General features: G+C 49.0%; 1 protein-coding gene across 16 annotated transcripts in view; it reads left to right on the top strand.

Annotated features, from left to right (window-relative positions):
* The window catches only part of BMAL1 (basic helix-loop-helix ARNT like 1), a 102,873-nt gene that overhangs the window by 80,494 nt on the left and 2,970 nt on the right, over window positions 1-19,409 (top strand). For 5 of the 16 annotated variants that reach the window (XM_077866407.1, XM_077866408.1, XM_077866406.1 and 2 more), the window contains 10 exons: window positions 1,170-1,262; window positions 2,669-2,786; window positions 4,509-4,658; window positions 7,123-7,369; window positions 8,744-8,850; window positions 10,161-10,311; window positions 11,150-11,238; window positions 11,705-11,809; window positions 12,729-12,837; window positions 15,444-15,537. In XM_077866407.1, the coding sequence (XP_077722533.1) occupies window positions 1,170-1,262; window positions 2,669-2,786; window positions 4,509-4,658; window positions 7,123-7,369; window positions 8,744-8,850; window positions 10,161-10,311; window positions 11,150-11,238; window positions 11,705-11,809; window positions 12,729-12,837; window positions 15,444-15,537 (1,263 nt within the window). Of the gene's footprint in view, window positions 1-1,169; window positions 1,263-2,668; window positions 2,787-4,508; window positions 4,659-7,122; window positions 7,370-8,743; window positions 8,851-10,160; window positions 10,312-11,149; window positions 11,239-11,704; window positions 11,810-12,713; window positions 12,838-15,443; window positions 15,538-19,409 lie in introns of all 16 variants that reach the window. The other 11 variants (XM_077866413.1, XM_077866417.1, XM_077866422.1 and 8 more) reach the window with 5 other exon arrangements.

Genomic DNA, 19,409 nt, shown 5'->3' with positions numbered 1-19,409 from the left:
GGCAGTGGTTCCCCTCCTACTGCTTTCCTGTCTGCACAGGTGCCTGTGCCATTATTTTGCCTCTGGCACACGAATTCATTTCTTAGTTCTTTGAATTAAATTACATCCCCAGAGGCCCCTCTGTGGAAAAGGGAATTGGGTTTCTCTAGATTTTTCCAAAGAACAGACTGAGGACTGGTGAATAAAGCAAGATTAGAACTGTGTTTGCTGACCCTGAAAGCAAGCACGTGACCGAGCGTGGAGCACCCTCCGCATCCCTGGGAGGCCCCCGGCTGGAGCCGAGCGGTTGTCCGTCCTCAGAGCCCTGGGTGTAGGGTTCACGTGCACCTAGACCCCACGAGCTGCAGCTCTCAGACTCTGCAGCTTTGGTATTTATCCGCTTCAGTCTAACAAATAGCATCCTGTCTCCGTATCTGCCTTTCCTGGGACTTGAGATGTTTTACCTGCATTTAAAGTGAAGGAGAAGGAAAGAGAACGGAGGGGAAAGTTTTGCTTTGCTTTGCTTGCCTCACTTAGGATGTAGGCAGCCCAGCCCCGGATCCAGAAATGATCTTTGAGAGCAGTAGTTCTCCATCCTGTGTACATTAGAATCATTTGGGGTGGGGGTGAGAACAATACTCCTGACCCAGCCCCACCCCAGGCCATCAGCGCGAAAACAGCAGCAGCACAAACACACAACGCGCCGCTCCAGCTGTTGAGAACCATCGGAGAGAGCGCTCCGTAAATGGCAGTGTTCAGGCTGAGGGCCAGGGTGGCCGGGATATCGGGAGGGGGTTTTGATGTAAGGGCTCCTTTCGATCTCAGATTCTATGATTCTACATAGTTACAAGTAACAAAATAAAACAGGACATTTCCAGACCTTGATATACTCCAAGGAAAATTCTTAAAATGAATTCAGTGTTGTAACTGAAATTGCTTCCGTTGGACCGTCACCCGTATGACGACGACGACGATGATGATCCGAATGTCCATACCTGCCTTTGAGAGAATCTTCTTCTTCTCATGAGGCGTTCCTTTTGAGCGTCCTGGGCTCAGGATGCTTGTGAAACTCGATGAGTACAGTTCTGTGCTTTGGATACTTAGCAGACAAATCCTTAGTTGCTATCAGAGTGATTACAAACCGTGTTTCCTAAAGTGCGGTAAATTGATTATCCATTTCTCCTGATTAGGCAGCAGATGGATTTTTGTTTGTCGTAGGATGTGACCGAGGGAAGATACTCTTCGTCTCAGAGTCTGTCTTCAAGATCCTCAACTACAGCCAGGTATTATTGCTTATGCTTCTGTTGGTGGTGGGCAGCCTCACGGCTGCCAGAAAGGTCACCCCACTTTTTAGAATAATTATAATATACAAGCCACACATAAAAGGCTTATATTATAACTCCCCCCCCCCCACACACACACATACCCAATGCTTCTTCCAGAAAATTTGTAATTTCTTAACAGAGAAGTAAATTTAAACCTAGAAAAAAAAATTTTTTTTTTAAGTTTTATGTATTTTTTTTAGAGAGAGAGAATGCATGGCAGGAAGGGGCAGAAGGAAAGAGAATCTTAAGCAGCCTGCAATCAGTGCTGAGCCCGATATGGGGCTCAGTCTCATGACCCTGGGATCATGACCTGAGCCGAAATCAAAAGTCGGACACTTAACCGACTGAGCCACCGGGGTGCCCCTAGAAAAAATCTTTTTAGTATGTGTTCTATGCTTCCCTCACTGGAAGGTTTGACTGTGATCTCATCAGCAGCTTTATACTTTCTTATTGCTGCACAGTGAATATCCCGCAGCTAGAGAGAGCGGGGGAGGCACGAGGCAAGGGGCTACCTGACCAGGAAAGGCAGATGATAACCAGAGAATGAAACAATGGGGATCCACCCATACTGTGTTTGTGATGATGTATCCCTTTTTCGTTCTATTGAATCTCGGCTCCTTCTAAAAATAAAAAAAAAAAAAGAGTGTAATAATACCTTTTATGATTGTTCATAGGATGCAGTAAGATAAGCATGCCCAGAAGCTTCTAGAGCAAAGTTTTTTAAGCAGGGACACTCTGTCCCTAGCATTCTTATTCACGTATCCACCCATGCATCCACTTATTCACTCATTCCTTCACCTGCTGGTGTTTGCATGGGAAGCTGGTAAGGCAGCAGAATTGAAGAATCAAAAGGATATTTGTGTGAACTAGAATGAATGTAAGTTGAATGTATCCAGAGTGTCTTGCTCTTCTTGGTCTTGGGGCAAAGTTATGAAGGCAGTTCTTATTTTCCCTGCTGCCACACGAGGCCGTGGAGGCACACGGTGTGACACAACACCACGAGGGCTCAGTGGGGCTAGAGTCCCCGCCCACACCCTGTGCTCCTAGCAGGGCACTTGTGGCATCCGGAATAAATAACAGGAAACACGTACAGCTGAAAGACTCCTGCCTTCGAGGAGCGTGAACTATTTATAGAAGTATAAATATACGCCCTTCCCCCTCCTGTGTCACGGACACCAAAGTCCCGATGCCTCGCTCCCTGTCCTGTGTGTCCCTAGGCACAGCGATTGGACAGGTTACGTGTTCACACTGGACATATTTGAAATTCCCATGCCTAGAAATACAAACTAAAACGCAGAGCGCCTGTTGGCGAAGTTGTATTCCACGTGCTGTTGACGTGTGGTTTCCACGCTTCCTCCCCACAGAACGATCTGATCGGTCAGAGTCTGTTTGACTACCTGCACCCTAAAGATATCGCCAAAGTGAAGGAGCAGCTCTCCTCCTCGGACACGGCGCCCCGGGAGCGGCTCATAGATGCAAAAAGTGAGTCCAGGAGCAGGCCGCGGCTGCTTCCTCGGGGCCCGCCCGCACGGCTGAGCGAGGACCGCAGCGTGTGCCGATGCGCTCAGCCCCCGGCCTCCCTCCTCTCTGCCCCTTACTTGGGTCACACGTGCTCTCCCGGGCTCAATGCGGTTATCCACCTACCTTCGTATTTGTTTTGCTTTACGTAATGTCCAAATCCACAGGGAGGAAAAACAGCTATTTTGATTCTTTCTGGGTTTTAGACTCAGCCCCCCCCCCGAATCTATAAATTCCCAGTTGTGTGCCCCTGAGTTTAAAGGGCTCACACCAGTTTGATTTGTGCCCCCTGAAAAAATTCCCTCTATTTACTCGAGTTACACTCATGCAGCCTCCTAAGATAAAAGTAAGAAAACTTGAAATATAAATTGGAAGTTTCTTTGGCCAAAGTGGTTCCTCATTAGTTGGGGCCCCCTCCTGGCTTCACGTTCCCCCCCACACCGCTTCTCTCACCCGTGTCCCCCCTCCCCGTCCCTCCTGCGTGAGGCCCTGTAGGTCTTCCCCCATCAGGCTCTCCCATCTGGGGAGCCTGTGTGCTCCGGCATTTAGGAGCGTGGAGTCTGGAGTCTGGTTGCCAGGCTCACTTCCTGGCTCTACCGTTTGTCAGCTGTGACCTTGAGCAAGTTACTTAACCTCTCTGTGCCTCCGTTTCCTTATCTACAAAATAGTACCGGTTTCGTGGGGTGGTTGTGAGGATTAACTATATCACTATACATAAAGCACATGGGGCAGCTCCTGGCACACAGTGGGCACGGGGTCAGTGCCGCGAGCTCACCGGCCAGTGTGGTCATGGCCCAAGTTTCCTGCTTGCACGCTCCCCCATGTCAGTCCCCAGAGGGAAACGTCCCCAGAGAGACCTCCTTTAAACCATCCTTTTCATTAAGGCACTCCTCTTCCGAAAACTTCAACGTGGCCCCCGGTCCCTGTTGCCTTTTCTAGTCTGGCCCTGGCAATTTTTGGTAGTGACACGAAGAGAAAAAGGAGGTGATGTTTGGTCCTTGCCTTTAAGGCTTGTGCCATACAGTCGAGGAGACCTGGGGCCAGCACCCCGCGTGATAGGTACCTCCATAGAAATAGTGCCAAGCAGAGAGAACAGAGGACTCGTTTTCATGTGGACCCGAGGACAGGCATCCCTGAGGAGGTGACGGCTGGGGTGGGTCTGAAAGGAGGAGTCGCGGTGGGTGCACCAGGTGATAAAGAGAAGAACAGAGCGGCGGGGGGGTGGGGGTGGGGGGAGGATCTCAGGATGGAGACGCATCCCCACTGTGTGCTAGGGTGAAAAGGAGCAGGGAGGGGGCCGTGTGCATTCCAGGGAGGCTCAGCCGGGAGGCCCTGTGGGAGGTAGGTTGGAGGGGTGACGTCCAGGAGCAGCCCCGGCGGTGGCCCCCTCTCTGGCTTCTCCCACGGTGGGCGCTCGTTATCCCCGGACAGTCTGCAGACCAGTAGCCAGTGTTCGCAGCAGGATCGCAGTCCCGCTCCTACCGGTAGCTGCTTTCTAGGAGATCTGGAAACCTTTCCAGATTGACAGCCCGCTCACCCGCGTTGCGTCTTTCAGGCGTCAGTGAGGAGGAATGGTCGGTATGAGGCAGTGAGGCAGGAAAGAGGAGGCTTTCTTCAAGGTCACTCTCCCCCTCCTGACAGACAATACTACTCTCAGTTTATCACATTTTGTGTATTGATTTGCAGCTGGACTTCCAGTTAAAACAGATATAACCCCTGGGCCATCTCGATTATGTTCTGGAGCACGACGTTCTTTCTTCTGTAGGATGAAGTGTAACAGGCCTTCAGTAAAGGTGGAAGACAAGGACTTCCCCTCTACCTGTTCAAAGAAAAAAGGTAACCATTTCACTTCTTCACGATCTTCCTGTAGGGCCACCGGGGCGGCCCGGGTCGCGAGCTCGCGGTCGTGGGGTCGAGCCGCGCATGGGGCTCTGCGCCCAGGGTGGAGTCTGCTTCGGATCCCCTCTCCCTCCCACGCCGTCTCTTCTCTCTTGCTGTCAAGAAAATAAATAAAATCTTTTAAAATAAAATAAGAAAATCCTGATACAGGCGAGGCTGGCTCGGTGCACGGGAGCGCTCAGCACGGTGTTGGCTCAGTGGTCCCCTGCAGGTCCCGGGGGCCGTTGTCCCCTACAGGGTAGGGCCGTTGGGGAGCAGGGGCGATTGGAAAGCCCCGACGGTTGTCACAGTGACAGAGACTCGTGGGAAAGCTTCCTCCGTTTAAATTTTGTTTCCATGTGGTTGAGAAGGAACACCCTGAGCCACGATGCCCGCCGCCTCCGAGCATCCCGCTGCCCGCCGAAATTACTCTTGCCGCATCCACCAATGACTTCCATGTTGCCGAACACAACGGACACTTCATTTTTCTTCCATCTTAAAGTATTTTTTTCCCCTAGGATTCCATGAAACCTCCTACTTCTCGTCTCCCCCATCCTCTGCCACTCTAGGCCTCCTCCCCACCTCCTTTTGCTGGCTCCTCGTCTGTCCTGCGCCACCTTTCTATCTACACGTGATCCGTAGGCCATGTCTTCTCCCTTGGTTTGCGGTGCCACTTCCATGCCGGTGGCTTCCAAGTTTCTATTTCTGGCCCAGGTTTTTCTTTTGAGCTGCAGATCCGTAAGTCGGCTTCTTAAATCTATCTGCTCAGCCCTCTCAAGGGCACCTCAAACCTGATCTGTGCGGAAGTGACCACCGAGCTCCTCCCTGATGTAAATGGCACCTCAGCACCTGGCTGCACATCCTGGGAGCTGGAGAGGCGCCCTCAGCCCGCTTCACTCCCTCTTCCAGTCCGGTCAGGTGCAAAGTCCTGCCACCATCAACCCCCTACAGAAGTTATCCGACTGCGCTTATCCACCTACCTCTCCGTTGACCGAATCCCTCAGACCCGGGCTACCCGCCGCTCTCACCGCGGCCGGTGGAGTAGGCTCCTCACACTTGCCTTCTCTCCACACAGCAGCCAGAATGATCTTTTTAAAGCAAACCTGTCTTTGGTTCCCTACTTAAAACCCTGTAGTGTTTCCCATTGCTCTTGGAGAAAAGTCAGGAGTCCTTAACGCGACCGCGACCGCCCCCACTCCACGTGTTCAGCTGTGGCGACTTCCTTTCGATGCCTCCTCCCCCTTTCTGCCACGGTCTCCGACTGGAATGCCTGCCCCCCACGCCTGTCCGTCGGCTCCCTTCAGCCAGCTGGCTGGCCTTGTCCTTTAGAGCCGGGCGTCGGGGTCAGGCCACCCCGGGCCCTCCTGTAGCCCCTGCAGGTGCCCTTGCTAGCACTTTCTTGCAGTTGCACTGTCACTCATTCATACGCTTGTTTGAGTCTGTGTGCTCCGTGCGGCACGTCTGATTGGTCTTCCGGTGACTACCCCGGACCTGATGCTCGGTGAGCGCCCCATAAGGATGTGCTCGTTGTTGAACTCCACAGCTGTTCTGCACGGAATGTGTCCAAGTGAAATCCTTCTCCCTCTTCTCTAAGGCAGACTCCATGTCCTCTCTTCTCCGAGTCCCTGAGCAGTAGCAAACATTCAATCCAAGAAAGGTGGAGTCCCCTTCGTTTTCTTTCTTTCATACCAAATGTTTTGATATTCCCGCCAGACCCCACGAGTTCTCAGGAACCTCCCGGCCTCCTCGTCCTCACTGCGGGGCCAGAGCACATCCTCACCACCTCTTGCTGTGTGCTTGTCTTACTCTGTGTGCTCCTTGCTCTTCCGGTTTACCTATCGCTCTGCTCCTAGGGTATCCAAACCACAATTTCCTTTGCTGTTTCTCCACTTAAATACCTTCAGAAGCTCTCCATTTCTTGTGTGATAAACACGTATTTGTTAGCAAACAGTCTAAGACCCCAATAATCTGCCCCCAACTCACCGTTCCAGCTCCACCTCCAGCCCTTCCCTTTCCACTTCAACCACACGGAGCTCTCTATTGTTTCTTGTACGGGGACGGGATGTGCCTCTGTGCTTTGTACCTTCTCAACCTTCGTATATCCTAGTCCCTTAGCCAGTGCTCATCCTTCTTGATCACCTCCTACGTGGTTTTCCTGGGCGGCTCTCCTCTCCCCAGGTAGATTGAGTGACTCCTTCCTTGGTATATGCGACGCCCTTGGCATAACCGGTCCTGCTCCACACGTAGGCCCCAGGATGATAGCTGTCTGCTTCTAAATCTTCCTCTCTTGCCAGTTCTCCCTTCCAGAGAGTAGAGCTTTGTTCACTTTTTGACTCCCTTCCCACATCCCGGGCCGCCGCAGGCTGCCCATGCCTGCTTGCCCAGAGCCGTCCTGTCACTGACCATGGACTTTGCTTTCTAGCAGATCGAAAGAGCTTCTGCACCATCCACAGCACAGGGTACCTGAAGAGCTGGCCACCCACAAAGATGGGGCTGGACGAGGACAGCGAACCAGACAACGAGGGCTGTAACCTCAGCTGCCTTGTCGCCATCGGACGCCTGCATTCTCACGTGGTCCCGCAGCCGGTGAACGGGGACATCAGGGTGAAATCCATGGAATATGTGTCTCGGCACGCAATAGATGGGAAGTTTGTTTTTGTAGACCAGAGGTAAGAGTCTGCGTACTACCCTTGAACAATAATGGTACAAGATTTTCACCTCTGAGTAAAGCAGAGAAGGCTGGGCCATCAGCTGGCTTCCCTGAGGGTAAAGAGAGAAGGAAGGGATGGGGATCTCTGCTAAAAAATGAGACCCATCCGAATGTCATCATAAACAGAGATTTTTCTCTCTAATGCTCTTTGGCGTGTAGCGACAGTTAAGGAGACATTGTCATGGTCTGAGGTCCATGGCCAGGGGAGAAATGATAGGCCTGGGATGCTGTCTGAGGGTGGGTGGAAGGTTCAGGACCACAGCTGGGATCAGAATTCTGGACTGTGGGGCTTGGAAAAGATGATCTAGTCCTGAGCTGTCTGGTACAGTGGACGTTGGCTATAGCAATCTCACATGGCTATTCAAGTGTTTTTTTTTTTTTTTTTTTTTTTAAGATTTTATTTATTTACTCATGAGAGATAGAGAGAGAGAGAGGCAGAGACACAGGCAGAGGGAGAAGCAGGCTCCATGCAGGGAGCCCGACATGGGACTCGATCCCGGGTCTCCAGGATCAGGCCCTGGGCTGAAGGCGGCGCCAAACCGCTGAGCCACCCGGGCTGCCCGGCTATTCAGGTTTTAATTGAAACTACGCTCAGAGGTGTCCGGCCCCCTAGGCATACTGCAGGTGCTCAGCTACATGAGGCTGAGGCACAGCCTAGCACATCGCCACTACAGAAAGCTCCATCGGCAACACTGACCTAGTCCAGTCTCACTCTTAATAGATGAGGAACTGGGGGCCCCCCGACGACTGGCCCCCTCCCATTCACAGCTGAGCAGTACTAGACCTGAGCCAAGAACCCAGATGTCCCAAGTTTGCCACTGCTCTCTGCTGTCTCCTTGAGAATATTCACCGGCTGATTATTTTTCTGGCTATTAGAAATAATCACTACACACTAGAAAAAAACACCACCATTTTCCAGGGCTCTAGTGTCCCCTGCCACTGGAGCTTCTGATGTTTGATCATCCTGATTAAAAAAAAAAAAAAAAAATGTAGTGAGATAGAGAAAGTTTGCCCTGGGGTTTGGATTTCTATCACATTTTTGGCTAATATGGTTACATTTTTAAGCCTCCGTTGTTGGAAAACAGCCCCTTTGAAAGGCTTCTTTCCTTTCTTTTCCCCCTGCTTTTATAGTGTTGGTTAAGTTCAGTTGCACCAAAAAATATATATATATATATATATATATCTCCATATCCACATCCACCTAGTAAGCCCTCTGGAAGGCCATCCAGGGTGGACCTTGTTCTCATCAGCTCTGGCGGGGTTCATCCACTGAGCAGAGGCTGTTAATTAACCATCTCAATAACTTTTTTTTTTTTTTTTTTAAATATTCTAGGGCAACAGCTATTTTGGCATATTTACCACAAGAACTTCTAGGCACATCATGTTATGAATACTTTCACCAAGACGACATAGGACATCTTGCAGAATGTCACAGGCAAGGTAAGCTGGGCTGTACGAAAGGTCTTAAGGTCAGGGTGTCCCCCTGCTTCAAAACTAGTCCGCATAAACGTTCCAGAGAAATCTGCCCCTGGTGACGTGGGGGTCAGCCAGCCCAGAGGTCTCGAAGCCAACGTCTCTGAGGAGACGAGGCTGGTGTTCCCAGGCCCTGTTTATCCCCTCAAGGAGAGCCCACCTCGGCCTGCCTAGCAGTTTTCTGTACTTAGGACAGTGCAGTTTCTGGAAAGTCTCTCTTGTTCAGAGGATTTACAGGAACGCTGTAAAGATTTAGCTCAAACAATCTTGATTCTCTTTTCCATAAAACCCTGCAGTGCCTTCTGTATTTTCCCTTGACTTTTGGCACCGGCACAGACTAGCCTCCTGGGAGGGACCGGTACTGACCCCTTCCCTCTGTGTCCCATTGGTTCACCTCAGACCTGCACTTCCAAAGAGGTCCCTTGTTGTACCTCCGCTGCCACAGCCCTACTCAGGCCCTTGTGCCCAACCCATAATTGTGATCGACTCCTAGCAGGCCTCCCTGCTCCCTTCTGCCCCCAGCCCCTTCCATGTTTCATACTTGTCCCATTTATGCCCCAACAGATTGAGCTCGATAATGTCACATCCCTGCCTAAACCTCTGGCCTTTAGAATTCCAGGCCTTTGACCAGTGTTCAAGGCCCTCCTCAGCTTCACCCCCACCAGGCCCTGCCACTTGTGGGGCACTGCTGAGTCCTTTCCTCCCTCCCTCTGACACACTTGTAGCCCTCCTTCCTCTGCGTAGCCGCTCCTCATTCCTATCCTGAGGGCAGGGGTCATGCCCCGCCCCCCTCCATCCCCAGTGCCTGCCTGGCACACGAAAGGCGCTTGTTCCATGTTTGTCACATAAAATAATGAAATGTGACTAGGTGAGTGACGTCCCAGGCTTCAGATGTCCTAAAAGTGCTGCCCTGCCCTCTGGCTTTGTGATGGGGAAGGAACACGGGCCCTTTGGACGCTTGTGGCTCCCTTCACAGCGGGTCCCGGCCACGCGTCTGAATTGCAGTTATTCCCTGGCGCCTGCAGTTCATACACTGAACAACAGCGAGAGATTCACAGATGAATCGAAAGGCTGCGAGTCAAGGCCTCAGAAGCAGCCCACCCCGAGGGCCGCCCCCGCGGCTCAGCGTGAGCAGCGCGGCAGGCCCCGGGCGCCTCAGTCGCAGAGCGCGAGCCCCTTGAAGGGTGGCGGCAGCGGGGTCCAGGCGCACTTAGGGTTTGCTTAGTTCACTGTGTTGGTCTGAGGAAGCAATATTCATAGTTTCTTTGCATTTTCAGTTTTACAGACAAGAGAAAAGATCACGACTAATTGCTATAAGTTTAAAATCAAAGATGGTTCTTTCATCACGCTCCGGAGTCGATGGTTCAGTTTCATGAACCCTTGGACCAAGGAAGTAGAGTACATCGTCTCAACCAACACTGTTGTTTTGTAAGTGTCCCCCCGCCCGGGAAGCTCTCTTGCCTCCAGGACAAATGCCCGGGCTCCTTACCTGGGAAGGCGGGTGCAGGCGGCAGCCAGTGGCGCACCCTCTAAGGCTACCGGCCGATACCCGGCGAGGCCTCGGGATGGGCAGAGGCCAAAGGGGTCGGTAACCAAGAACACGCTTCGATGTGCGTGCCGTGCAGGCCCCTGGCTCGTGGAATTGCCACGGGAGCAGCAACCGTTCCTTCCTGATACGGCAGTTAGCTTTTGACGCCTGAAGGCCCTGCACGCTGGGCGCCTGGGCGCTGCCGTGCAGAGGCCGACAGCCCAGGAGAGGCTCGCCCGGGTGCCGCCTCATGCTGGCCTTGGCTCAGGGCCCCCGTGCCCGCCGGGCTGGCCGCCCGAGCGCTGGCAGCCCGAAGCCCGCCTCAGAGGCCGCCACCTGCCAGGCGAGCAGGGAAGGGGCCCCTCTTGGGCGAGGACTGCTCCCCGCATCTCCTTCCCCATGGTGTCCAGAGCAGAGTGAGGGGCCGGGGCTAGGTCCCTGCACACTGGCAGGAGAGGAGGCCCCGTAGCGATGGCAGTGGGTGGCTGCAGTCACCTTCTCTGCCGGACTGTGTCCTCTACAAACCAGGAAGGCCCAGGCAGGCAGTGAGGCCAAAGGCCGGGATGCTGTCCACCGTGTTCTCGAACAGCGAGGAGACCTGCTGAGCCACTCAGGCAGACACTTCATTTTCTGGCCTGTCCAGGTCCAGAGTGGACACCGGACACCTTGGCCAAGGTGAAAGGTGCACGGTTCTGAGCAGGCCTGACTCATGTTTCCTTATTGCTGGGATGTTCACAGAGCCAACGTCCTGGAAGGCGGGGACCCAACCTTCCCGCAGCTCACAGCGTCCCCCCACAGCATGGACAGCATGCTGCCCTCTGGAGAAGGTAACTATGTACTGCAGGGGCATCGGGGCTTGCCCATGAGAAGCTGCTCGTGGCCAGTGTACCCCCTCCCCAACTATTTGGTGTCCCCAGCCCCCATATTTTATGGAAGGGAGGCTTCAAGCAGATGAGCCCTAAGGACGTTGTCCTCTCACTTTCTCTGTGGAGCCTGGAATACTGAGAGCTCGTTCCAAGGTTGCCGGGACCTTGGAAGCCCTTGGAATAGGAAACTCGTTGCTCCTCTTGGGCTTTCCTCCGTGTTGCCCAGTGCTGGGATGTGGTGCTTTTTGGTACTGTCACTGGCTCCTGGGGGGGAGGAGGGTCTCTGTCAGTGGGGCTCCCTTCTGGGCTTGGCCCTGGCCTCTGCACCTGACGTACCCTTCCACGGCACCACCTCCGCTTGCATGGCTTCCTTCAGTCCCCTCCTCTCCACCACCGACTCTTACATCTGATCTCTCTGTCTCTGGAGCCATAGGTCTGTCTCTCCACCTGCCTCCTGGACAGAGCCACCTGGAGTCTCAAAAGCACCTGAAATTTAGCCTCTCCAAACCGATTCTCTGCACTCCTTCATCTGGTTGGTTAAGCCAGAAACCTTGACTCTTCCTTCATGCCCGTTCTATCTGAGCACGAGGTCCTGTCCCTTCTGCCCCTCTTAGACTTCTCCATCTCCCTCCCATCTGTCGCCCGGATTGTTGCAGAGAATTTTTTAATCGTAGTCTTACTCCCCCACCCAACCCCTTTCCTCCGCTGTAGTTCACGCTCCACGCGGTGGACTTCCCAGTAACCCAACCTAAGTGCCTTTTCTGTGCGAAGTGTTTGGCACGCCTTATCTCTGGATCCTGTCTAAATCCATTAGTATGGCATCCAGGACCTTTCACCCAGGTACCTCCTCCAGTTTCATCTGTCACTCTTTCGTCATCGTTCATGATGAAGTTCTTGGAGTAGTCTCCCAAGTTGTGTCCTCCCTCAGTGCTCTTGCGTACATTGGTTGCTGTGTGTGGAACACCTTGCCCTCCCTACCTCTCTGCCCAGCTAATTTCTACTCCTCTCTCAAGACTCAGCTCAGTGTTAAACTTGCCCAGGAAGCTGTACCTGGGCCTGGAGGAGTTGGGTGCCTTGTACTTACCTGTCAAACTTACCACACTTTGTTCCAGCCATTGTTCATCTTGTTCATCCCCCTGTTAGACTGTGAGCTCCTTGAGGGCAGAGCTGCCGACTTGCCTCTGGGACCCTGGCTTGCTGTACAGCGGTAGTCGGTAAACGGATGTTGAGCGCGTGAGGGGAACTAGAGCCCTTGCTTTGGCCTCTGATCCTGGACGCAAACTTGAGCCTTCTGCTGGAATGGCTTTTCCTGACAAGCTGCAGCTCTGCTGTCCCTTAGGGCATAACCCTGAGGTTAAACTTCAAGTGGATCACAAGATGAACTGGTTTTAACTCATAATAGCATTTCTTCCTTGGTTCCCCTTTCCCACTCTCAGATTCCTTTGTTGTAGGTGGCCCAAAGAGGACCCACCCCACTGTTCCAGGGATTCCAGGGGGAACCAGGGCTGGGGCAGGCAAAATAGGTCGAATGATTGCTGAAGAAATCATGGAGATCCACAGGCAAGTAACACCTTCTAGTTGCTCCCTTAAACCAGTGGTTCTCAACCCAGGGCATTTTGCCCCCCAAGAGCTGTTTTGTAATACCTGGAGATATTTTTGGTTGTCATAACTGGGTAGGACGTTGCTGCTAAATATCCAGTGGATAGAGACCAGGGATGCTGCTTGCTAAACATCCTGTAGGACACAGGACAGCCTCCCTGCCATCTCCTTCCACCCGAAACAAAGAATTTTCCAGTCCCAAATGTCAATGGTGCCGAGATTGAGAAATCTGGCCTTAAAGAGTGAAACCCAAACAGGCCAGAGTTAAAGGGAATTCTTTGGGGACTCAGTTTTCTCATTACTTTATTATGACTCAAGGGGCTCATGAGGATGGATGAACACTGTAACATTACAGGACTGCAGGAGTGGCGACAGTCCGTGATCTGGGCCTCAACACGACATTAGCTGCTTCTAGTCAAAGCTGCCTGGCTTCGATAAGAGCCCACGCAGAATCTCTCTTGAGAGGGCTTCTTTTCCATATTTAAGTAGTTTACTGGAGTTTGAGTTCTGGGCTCCTACTTGGCTGTGCTTAAGAGATTCACTTAACTTCCTGGTCTCTGTTGAATTAAGCCATAAAAGGCAGGTAATAACTATCTCCCAAGAATTGCTTTAGGAGTATGAGAGGTCTCAGGAATGTTCCTAGGGTAGAAACTGACATATGGTGAGTGCTCAGAGTAATTACATCTGAGTCGTGATTAAGAGGGAAGCAGTTGTACATTCAACTGAATTTGGGGAATGGAGAGGGTAGTAACCAGGTCCTTAGGGGAATGCACACTTAATGGAACATAATAGGAAAAGGGATAAACTATTCCCTGCTGCCGCTGGATTGATTCTCTCAGAATTGGTTCTCTCAGGAGAGCTGAAAGCCGGTTTTCTAGATGGCTCTTATCCCGGGGGGGGCAGGACAGCTCTGCTCCAGCGCTTGGGAATAATGGATATGATCCCTTGGGTCTACTTCAGGAAGATGTTGGGGCAGTGTGCAGTGAGAATCAGATTCTTACTGGCCACTACCTACATATTCTGTGCTTTGCCTGAAACCATCCAAGAACAGTGTAAAGCAGTCCTGGACCTCAAGGATCTTAAAATCTTTTGAGAAGTGTATTGTTTCTTTATGATAATAGTAAAAAGGAAGAGTGCATGAGCTGAAGCAAGGATGGGAGATTGCTAAGAATCCTAATAAATAATGCTGAGAAGTTTAGACCGGAAAAAAAAATTAAGACCCCATTCATTGTAGGATGCTGAGCAGATGTCCAGAATGTGCTAACAAGCATTATGGAAGCTGGACTGGAATAGAAGAGATGAAGGTGAACATGCTTAATAACCCAGGAATGAGGCCTATTCCTCAGTGATGATACCGTCTCAAAGAAAAATCAGTAATTTAAGGACAAGAAATCAAAGATGAAATAACAATGAAAAGGCAATCCCAAAATGGGGAACCCGGGGAAATAGTGGCTTCATATACCTAAGTAGGGGAAGATGGGAGACATTCAGCAATTTTTCAGTAAGCGGTTCGTACCCATCTGTGTGCTAAGAGTACATGGCGTATAGCTGTAGTCTGCCGGTGAGGAGCTTCTGCTCTGGGACAGAGAAAGCTTATTCACTCCCAAGTCTACGGAACTAGGCAACACAGGCCAATGGCCGGAGGACTGCTGAGCCGTTGAGAGCAGGGTGCCTGGGTGACCCAGGAAGTTGCATTCATCTCTGTAGACGCTAAGGGCCTGGTGGTGACACAGCTGCCACCATACTCCAGCTTCACTGCCAGGCCATGGCTTCTTTCCTGAGCTCCTTCAGCCTGATGAGCATGTGTGGGGGTTTACAGTTCTAAGACTTTCTCTGCTAATCTACTATAGTGAGAAACGTACCAACTGAGAGGGCCTAGACCCATTTTTCATCACCTTTAAAAGGCAGTAGGGACAGCTGCTCTACTTACTACTACTACTACTACTACTACTACTACTACTATTACTGCTATTACTACATACTGTTCCTACCATTGCAAGGCTACTTTCCAGGTGTGGGTTAGCCACCCTGGCACCTTCTACTTCCTAAGAGTATTCACTAGCTAAAAAGTATTTGTAGGGAAAAGGAAAAATCACTTGCTGTGCCTTCTAGTTCATGGTATTAAAGATAGACGTTGAATTTCTAAAGTCCCGTCCAACTCTGAGATCTGGATTCTACAAGAAATGAAACTGCCCACTTACTTGAAACTCAACAATCTGAAATCCAAACCCTAAACCAAGGGCTTTGTCAGTGAGATGCTGGACTCCAGGGTCTGCACTCTAGATCCGGTGCCTGTAGAATAAATACAGCTTCTCACCTGTATTTGTAAATGTAATTTCACTGGAACAGAGCTACTCCCATCAGTTTCCATATGGTCTATGGCTGCTTTCAAGCTACAGTGGCAGAACCGAGTAGTTGTGACCAAGACTGTACGGCCTACAGAGCCCAGGTAGTTCCTGTTTGGCCCTTCACAGACAAAGCTGGCCAATCCCCATTCTAGTTCTTACCCTACCCCTCACACACCACTGAAGGAAAGAAATCTAACTAACTCCTCTTTTCTCTGACAGAATAAGAGGGTCATCACCTTCCAGTTGTGGCTCCAGCCCATTAAATATCACAAGTACACCTCCCCCTGATGCCTCTTCTCCAGGAGGCAAGAAGGTAAGGCTGATGACTCTTAGACTAAGGCCCCTCTTAATCCAGAGAGCCTCTTGCCCACGTTCTGAAATGCTGGGGTCGGGAGTATATAATTACCACTGTGGTTGCTGAAACAAGTTGGACCCTCTTCCTTTTAAGTTAATGCACCTGTGTGAGTTTGGGTATAAAGCTTACTGGTGGAGCTGGAGAGGCTTGCTGACGTCCTTAGACAATTTATTCCATGTGAATGGAGGAAGGTAGAAAGGATGTTCTAAGGAATGGAGGGAGCAATTCAAAAGCTCCCATGAAGGAAGGATTAGTGAGTACGTCACGTAAAAAACTCTTTTTCTGCCAAGAATTTTCAAGGGAGAAAATATCATTAGTCTCTAGTGCAGGCACTGGAAACCGTGATACTAGCAGGAGCACGTGGGTACTTTGGAGGGCAAGCCACGCCTTCACAGCTGCAGAATGCATGGGGCTCTGCTGCCTGGGTTTCCCGGGATGTGTCAGCACTGGGTACAGGTACTGTGTCGGTCACCAGCCCTCATGAAGAGTTGGCTAGAAGATTATACCGTCAGTAGGCTTAGAGGCCACTCATGTGTTTTCATCTTTGCCAGAGAATTTACAAGTGTAGGGCCATGTTAGTTGTAAATCCTAAATCTGTAGTGCCTGATGTTTTTTGTTTTCTTGGGTTTTTTGGTTTTTTGTTGTTGTTGTTGTTGTTTTGTAGTGCCTGATGTTAATTTAGGTTAGGATGACCCAAGGGCCAGCATCTTTGGACATAGTCTTCTTTCCCTTAGCTCCCAAACCATAGAGAGAGAAAAAAAAATATTAGCAATTTATATAGACAGGACTCCTAGAACACAAATTATATCAAAAGCAGGACATGGGTTTTCAAAACTTCAAAATCTTTCTTAAAGATTAAGTGCAATGTGGCATCAAACCATATCAATGAAATCCCTGCACTCTACTATATAAAAATCCATTGGTATACCTTTGCATGATTTTGAAGTATCTTGCATTGGTCATTTGGAAAATACTGGCTGAGTGAAGCAGATCTAACTGTTGACACATTTCAAAACATCTCCATTGTTGTTAATATTACCTCTATCATCAGAAACACTGGCCAGGTTCTCTGAGGCTCGGGTTACCAGGAGTTGCGGTGCTGCCAGGTAGGATGGGGCAAGGACAGCTGGTGAGTAGAGAGGGTAAGGTCAGCTTCTACTAGGGCAGCTCTATTTTTACATATGAATTTTCTGTAAAAATTTCTATTTGAAAATAAGTTTTGATTCCACCTCCCCTCCCCCACCAAAAGTTAGAAAGTCAATAAATTAATGTGTAAGAGTGGTCAATGAAAGACCTGGGCTTGAAGCCTGGCTTTGCCATGTGCTAGCTGTGTGACCCTATAGAATTATTTAGCCCTAGTTGTTGTTTTATATAAGGGCTACTAAAGGTTAGGACACTCAGCATCTTTGCACATTAAGTCCTGTTATGAGGTAATATATGTGAAAGTGCCTGGTCTTTGGTAAGGACTCAGAAGATAACACTAAGAGATAAAGCCTAGGCTTGGTACATCCCCAGTCCCTGCTTGCAGGTTTTGCTCTTAGGTCTGTTCTCCTGTTTCATCCCTAGGTCCTTCTTCCATACTGGACCCACCATCTCCTTGGGGTGGTCTCCCCTTCTCTACTTCTCAGCTCTACTTTTAGGCACTTGACTTCCTTGTATTACCAAGAATCCCAAAACTACTCTGTTTTGAAAGGGTATCACTCCAGTAGAATGCTTAAATATTACTCCAAGAACTTCTCTATATATATTTTCTAATCTTAGCCTCACAACTTTGTGACAAAATCTAAGCTCCCAAATATTAAATGCTGGGCTAATCATTTAAAAGTACAGTCCCAAACTTAAGGTCAGGTCTCTTGACTTTTGATTCTTTCCACACCAGCAATTTCAGAGCTCTAATGTACTCCACACACAAAGTCCCAAGTATTTTTGAAGCATATGAGAAATTTTTTTCTTTGGACTTATAAAAATGGGTCTGAGAGAAGAAATTCTGAATATATTCTGAGTCCTCAGCAACAGGACTTGTAAAAGTAGCTTAAACAAGATGGGAGTTAGAAATGATAGCAGCCATGAGAGTAAAGGTGGCCCCATGCTTCCAGCCCTTCCCAGTTGCTTTCAAATTGGGCAGGTCCAAAAATGAGCCATTAAGCTTGACAGTTATTTCATTCAGAGTCAAGCTAAAAAAGTGAGGCTCTAAGTGAACCTAGGTCCCAGGAGAGTCTGGACATCCAGGGGTACTACGGCAGGTTCAGCTAAAGCAGCAGTTCCCTAATGTTGAGAGGGAAAGATCCTTTCACAGGGGTCTCTGCAAGGTCAAAATTATTTTCATAATCTAAAACGTTTTTTTTTTTTCCTCACTGTGTTGATACATGAACTGCTAGTGCAAAAGCAGTGTTGGGTAAAACTGCTGGTGCTTTTGCGAAAATCACGGCAGTGGCACCAAACTGTACTAGTAGTCACTGTATTCTTCAACACCATATGCTCGCAATAAAAACAAACAAACAAAACCACAAATTTTCAAGCCAGTTTCACTTAATAATGTCCTTACTAAGCAATAAAAACATTCTATAAAATCCTTGAGTAAATCTTAACACTGTTAAAAAATGGAAGTATGAGTAAAGCGCTTACACTGCATACTGAAGTTCAGTGGTTGTCTCAAGGAAAAGCACTTGCCAGGCTGTTAGGAGCTAAATGAACTGCTTTTGTCAAAGGACACCATTTTTATTATTGCAAACTGTGGTTATTCGCACTTGGGTATCTACCGTATATTTTCTTGAAAATGAATGAACTGGTGAGTTCAAGGAAGACAGCTTGACAGTATTTGTTGCCCATGAGAAAATTTTAGCTTTCAAGCAAAAAATTAGAATTTTTGGAAAACTTGGATTTGCTACTTTGAACTCAACAGCTTCCCAAAACTTAAAGGGTGTTTCTGATGATAGAGGTAATATTAACAACAATGGAGATGTTTTGAAATGTGTTAACAGTTAGATCTGCTTCACTCAGCCAATATTTTCCAAATGACCAATGCAAGATACTTCAAAATCATGCAAAGGTATACCAATGGATTTTTATATAGTAGAGTGCAGGGATTTCATTGATATGGTTTGATGCCACATTTGCACTTAATCTTTAAGAAATTTCCACTTGTTGAGTTTTGATGTAATATCAAAGAATACCAAAGTTATTTGAAAAGGCTATTAAGATGAACCTTTCCCAACTACATATGTGACTTCCCTCATATACTTCAAACATCTAAACAGACTGAAGAAAATGAGAATCCAGTTAAATCCTATTAAGGCAGACATTTGATTTGGGGGAAAAAAAGTAAAACAATGACTTTTTTTGCTCTTTTAGAAAAGTTATTTTTCATTAAAATGCTATTCATGTTTACATGTAGTCAGTTTATTAGATTTTAGAAATTTATTAGTTTTCAAATATAAAAAATATCGATATAGTGTATGTGAACAAAAGTTCTTTGGAGTTCTCAATTCTCAATGTCAGGGTTTCCCTACCAAAAAGCTAGACTGCGGAAATACATTTGTAATGCCACCTACTGGCAAGACTTGAAATCACTGCCTCTTCTGAAATCTAATCAGCTCACTGAGGTAACGGAGTCCTTGGCCTTAATCATGTGAATAATGTGATCCAAGGTAATCAAATGCTCTAGGGATTTCATTCGGCCTTTAAAGTGTCTGGGCTGAGTCATAGAGAAAATAATTTGGGGAGAGGTTTTTTTTTTTTCCGCTGTGACCATTCCTAAGTTTGTTTGAAATCATCCAATGGGAAACTGAGCACATTTCCCCGCCACCTCTTTTCAACATGCTTCATTTTCT

Source organism: Canis aureus, chromosome 23 (genome assembly GCF_053574225.1).
Source record: "Canis aureus isolate CA01 chromosome 23, VMU_Caureus_v.1.0, whole genome shotgun sequence".
Lineage (NCBI taxonomy): Eukaryota > Metazoa > Chordata > Mammalia > Carnivora > Canidae > Canis > Canis aureus.
This window is presented reverse-complemented; position numbering and strand designations above follow the sequence as displayed.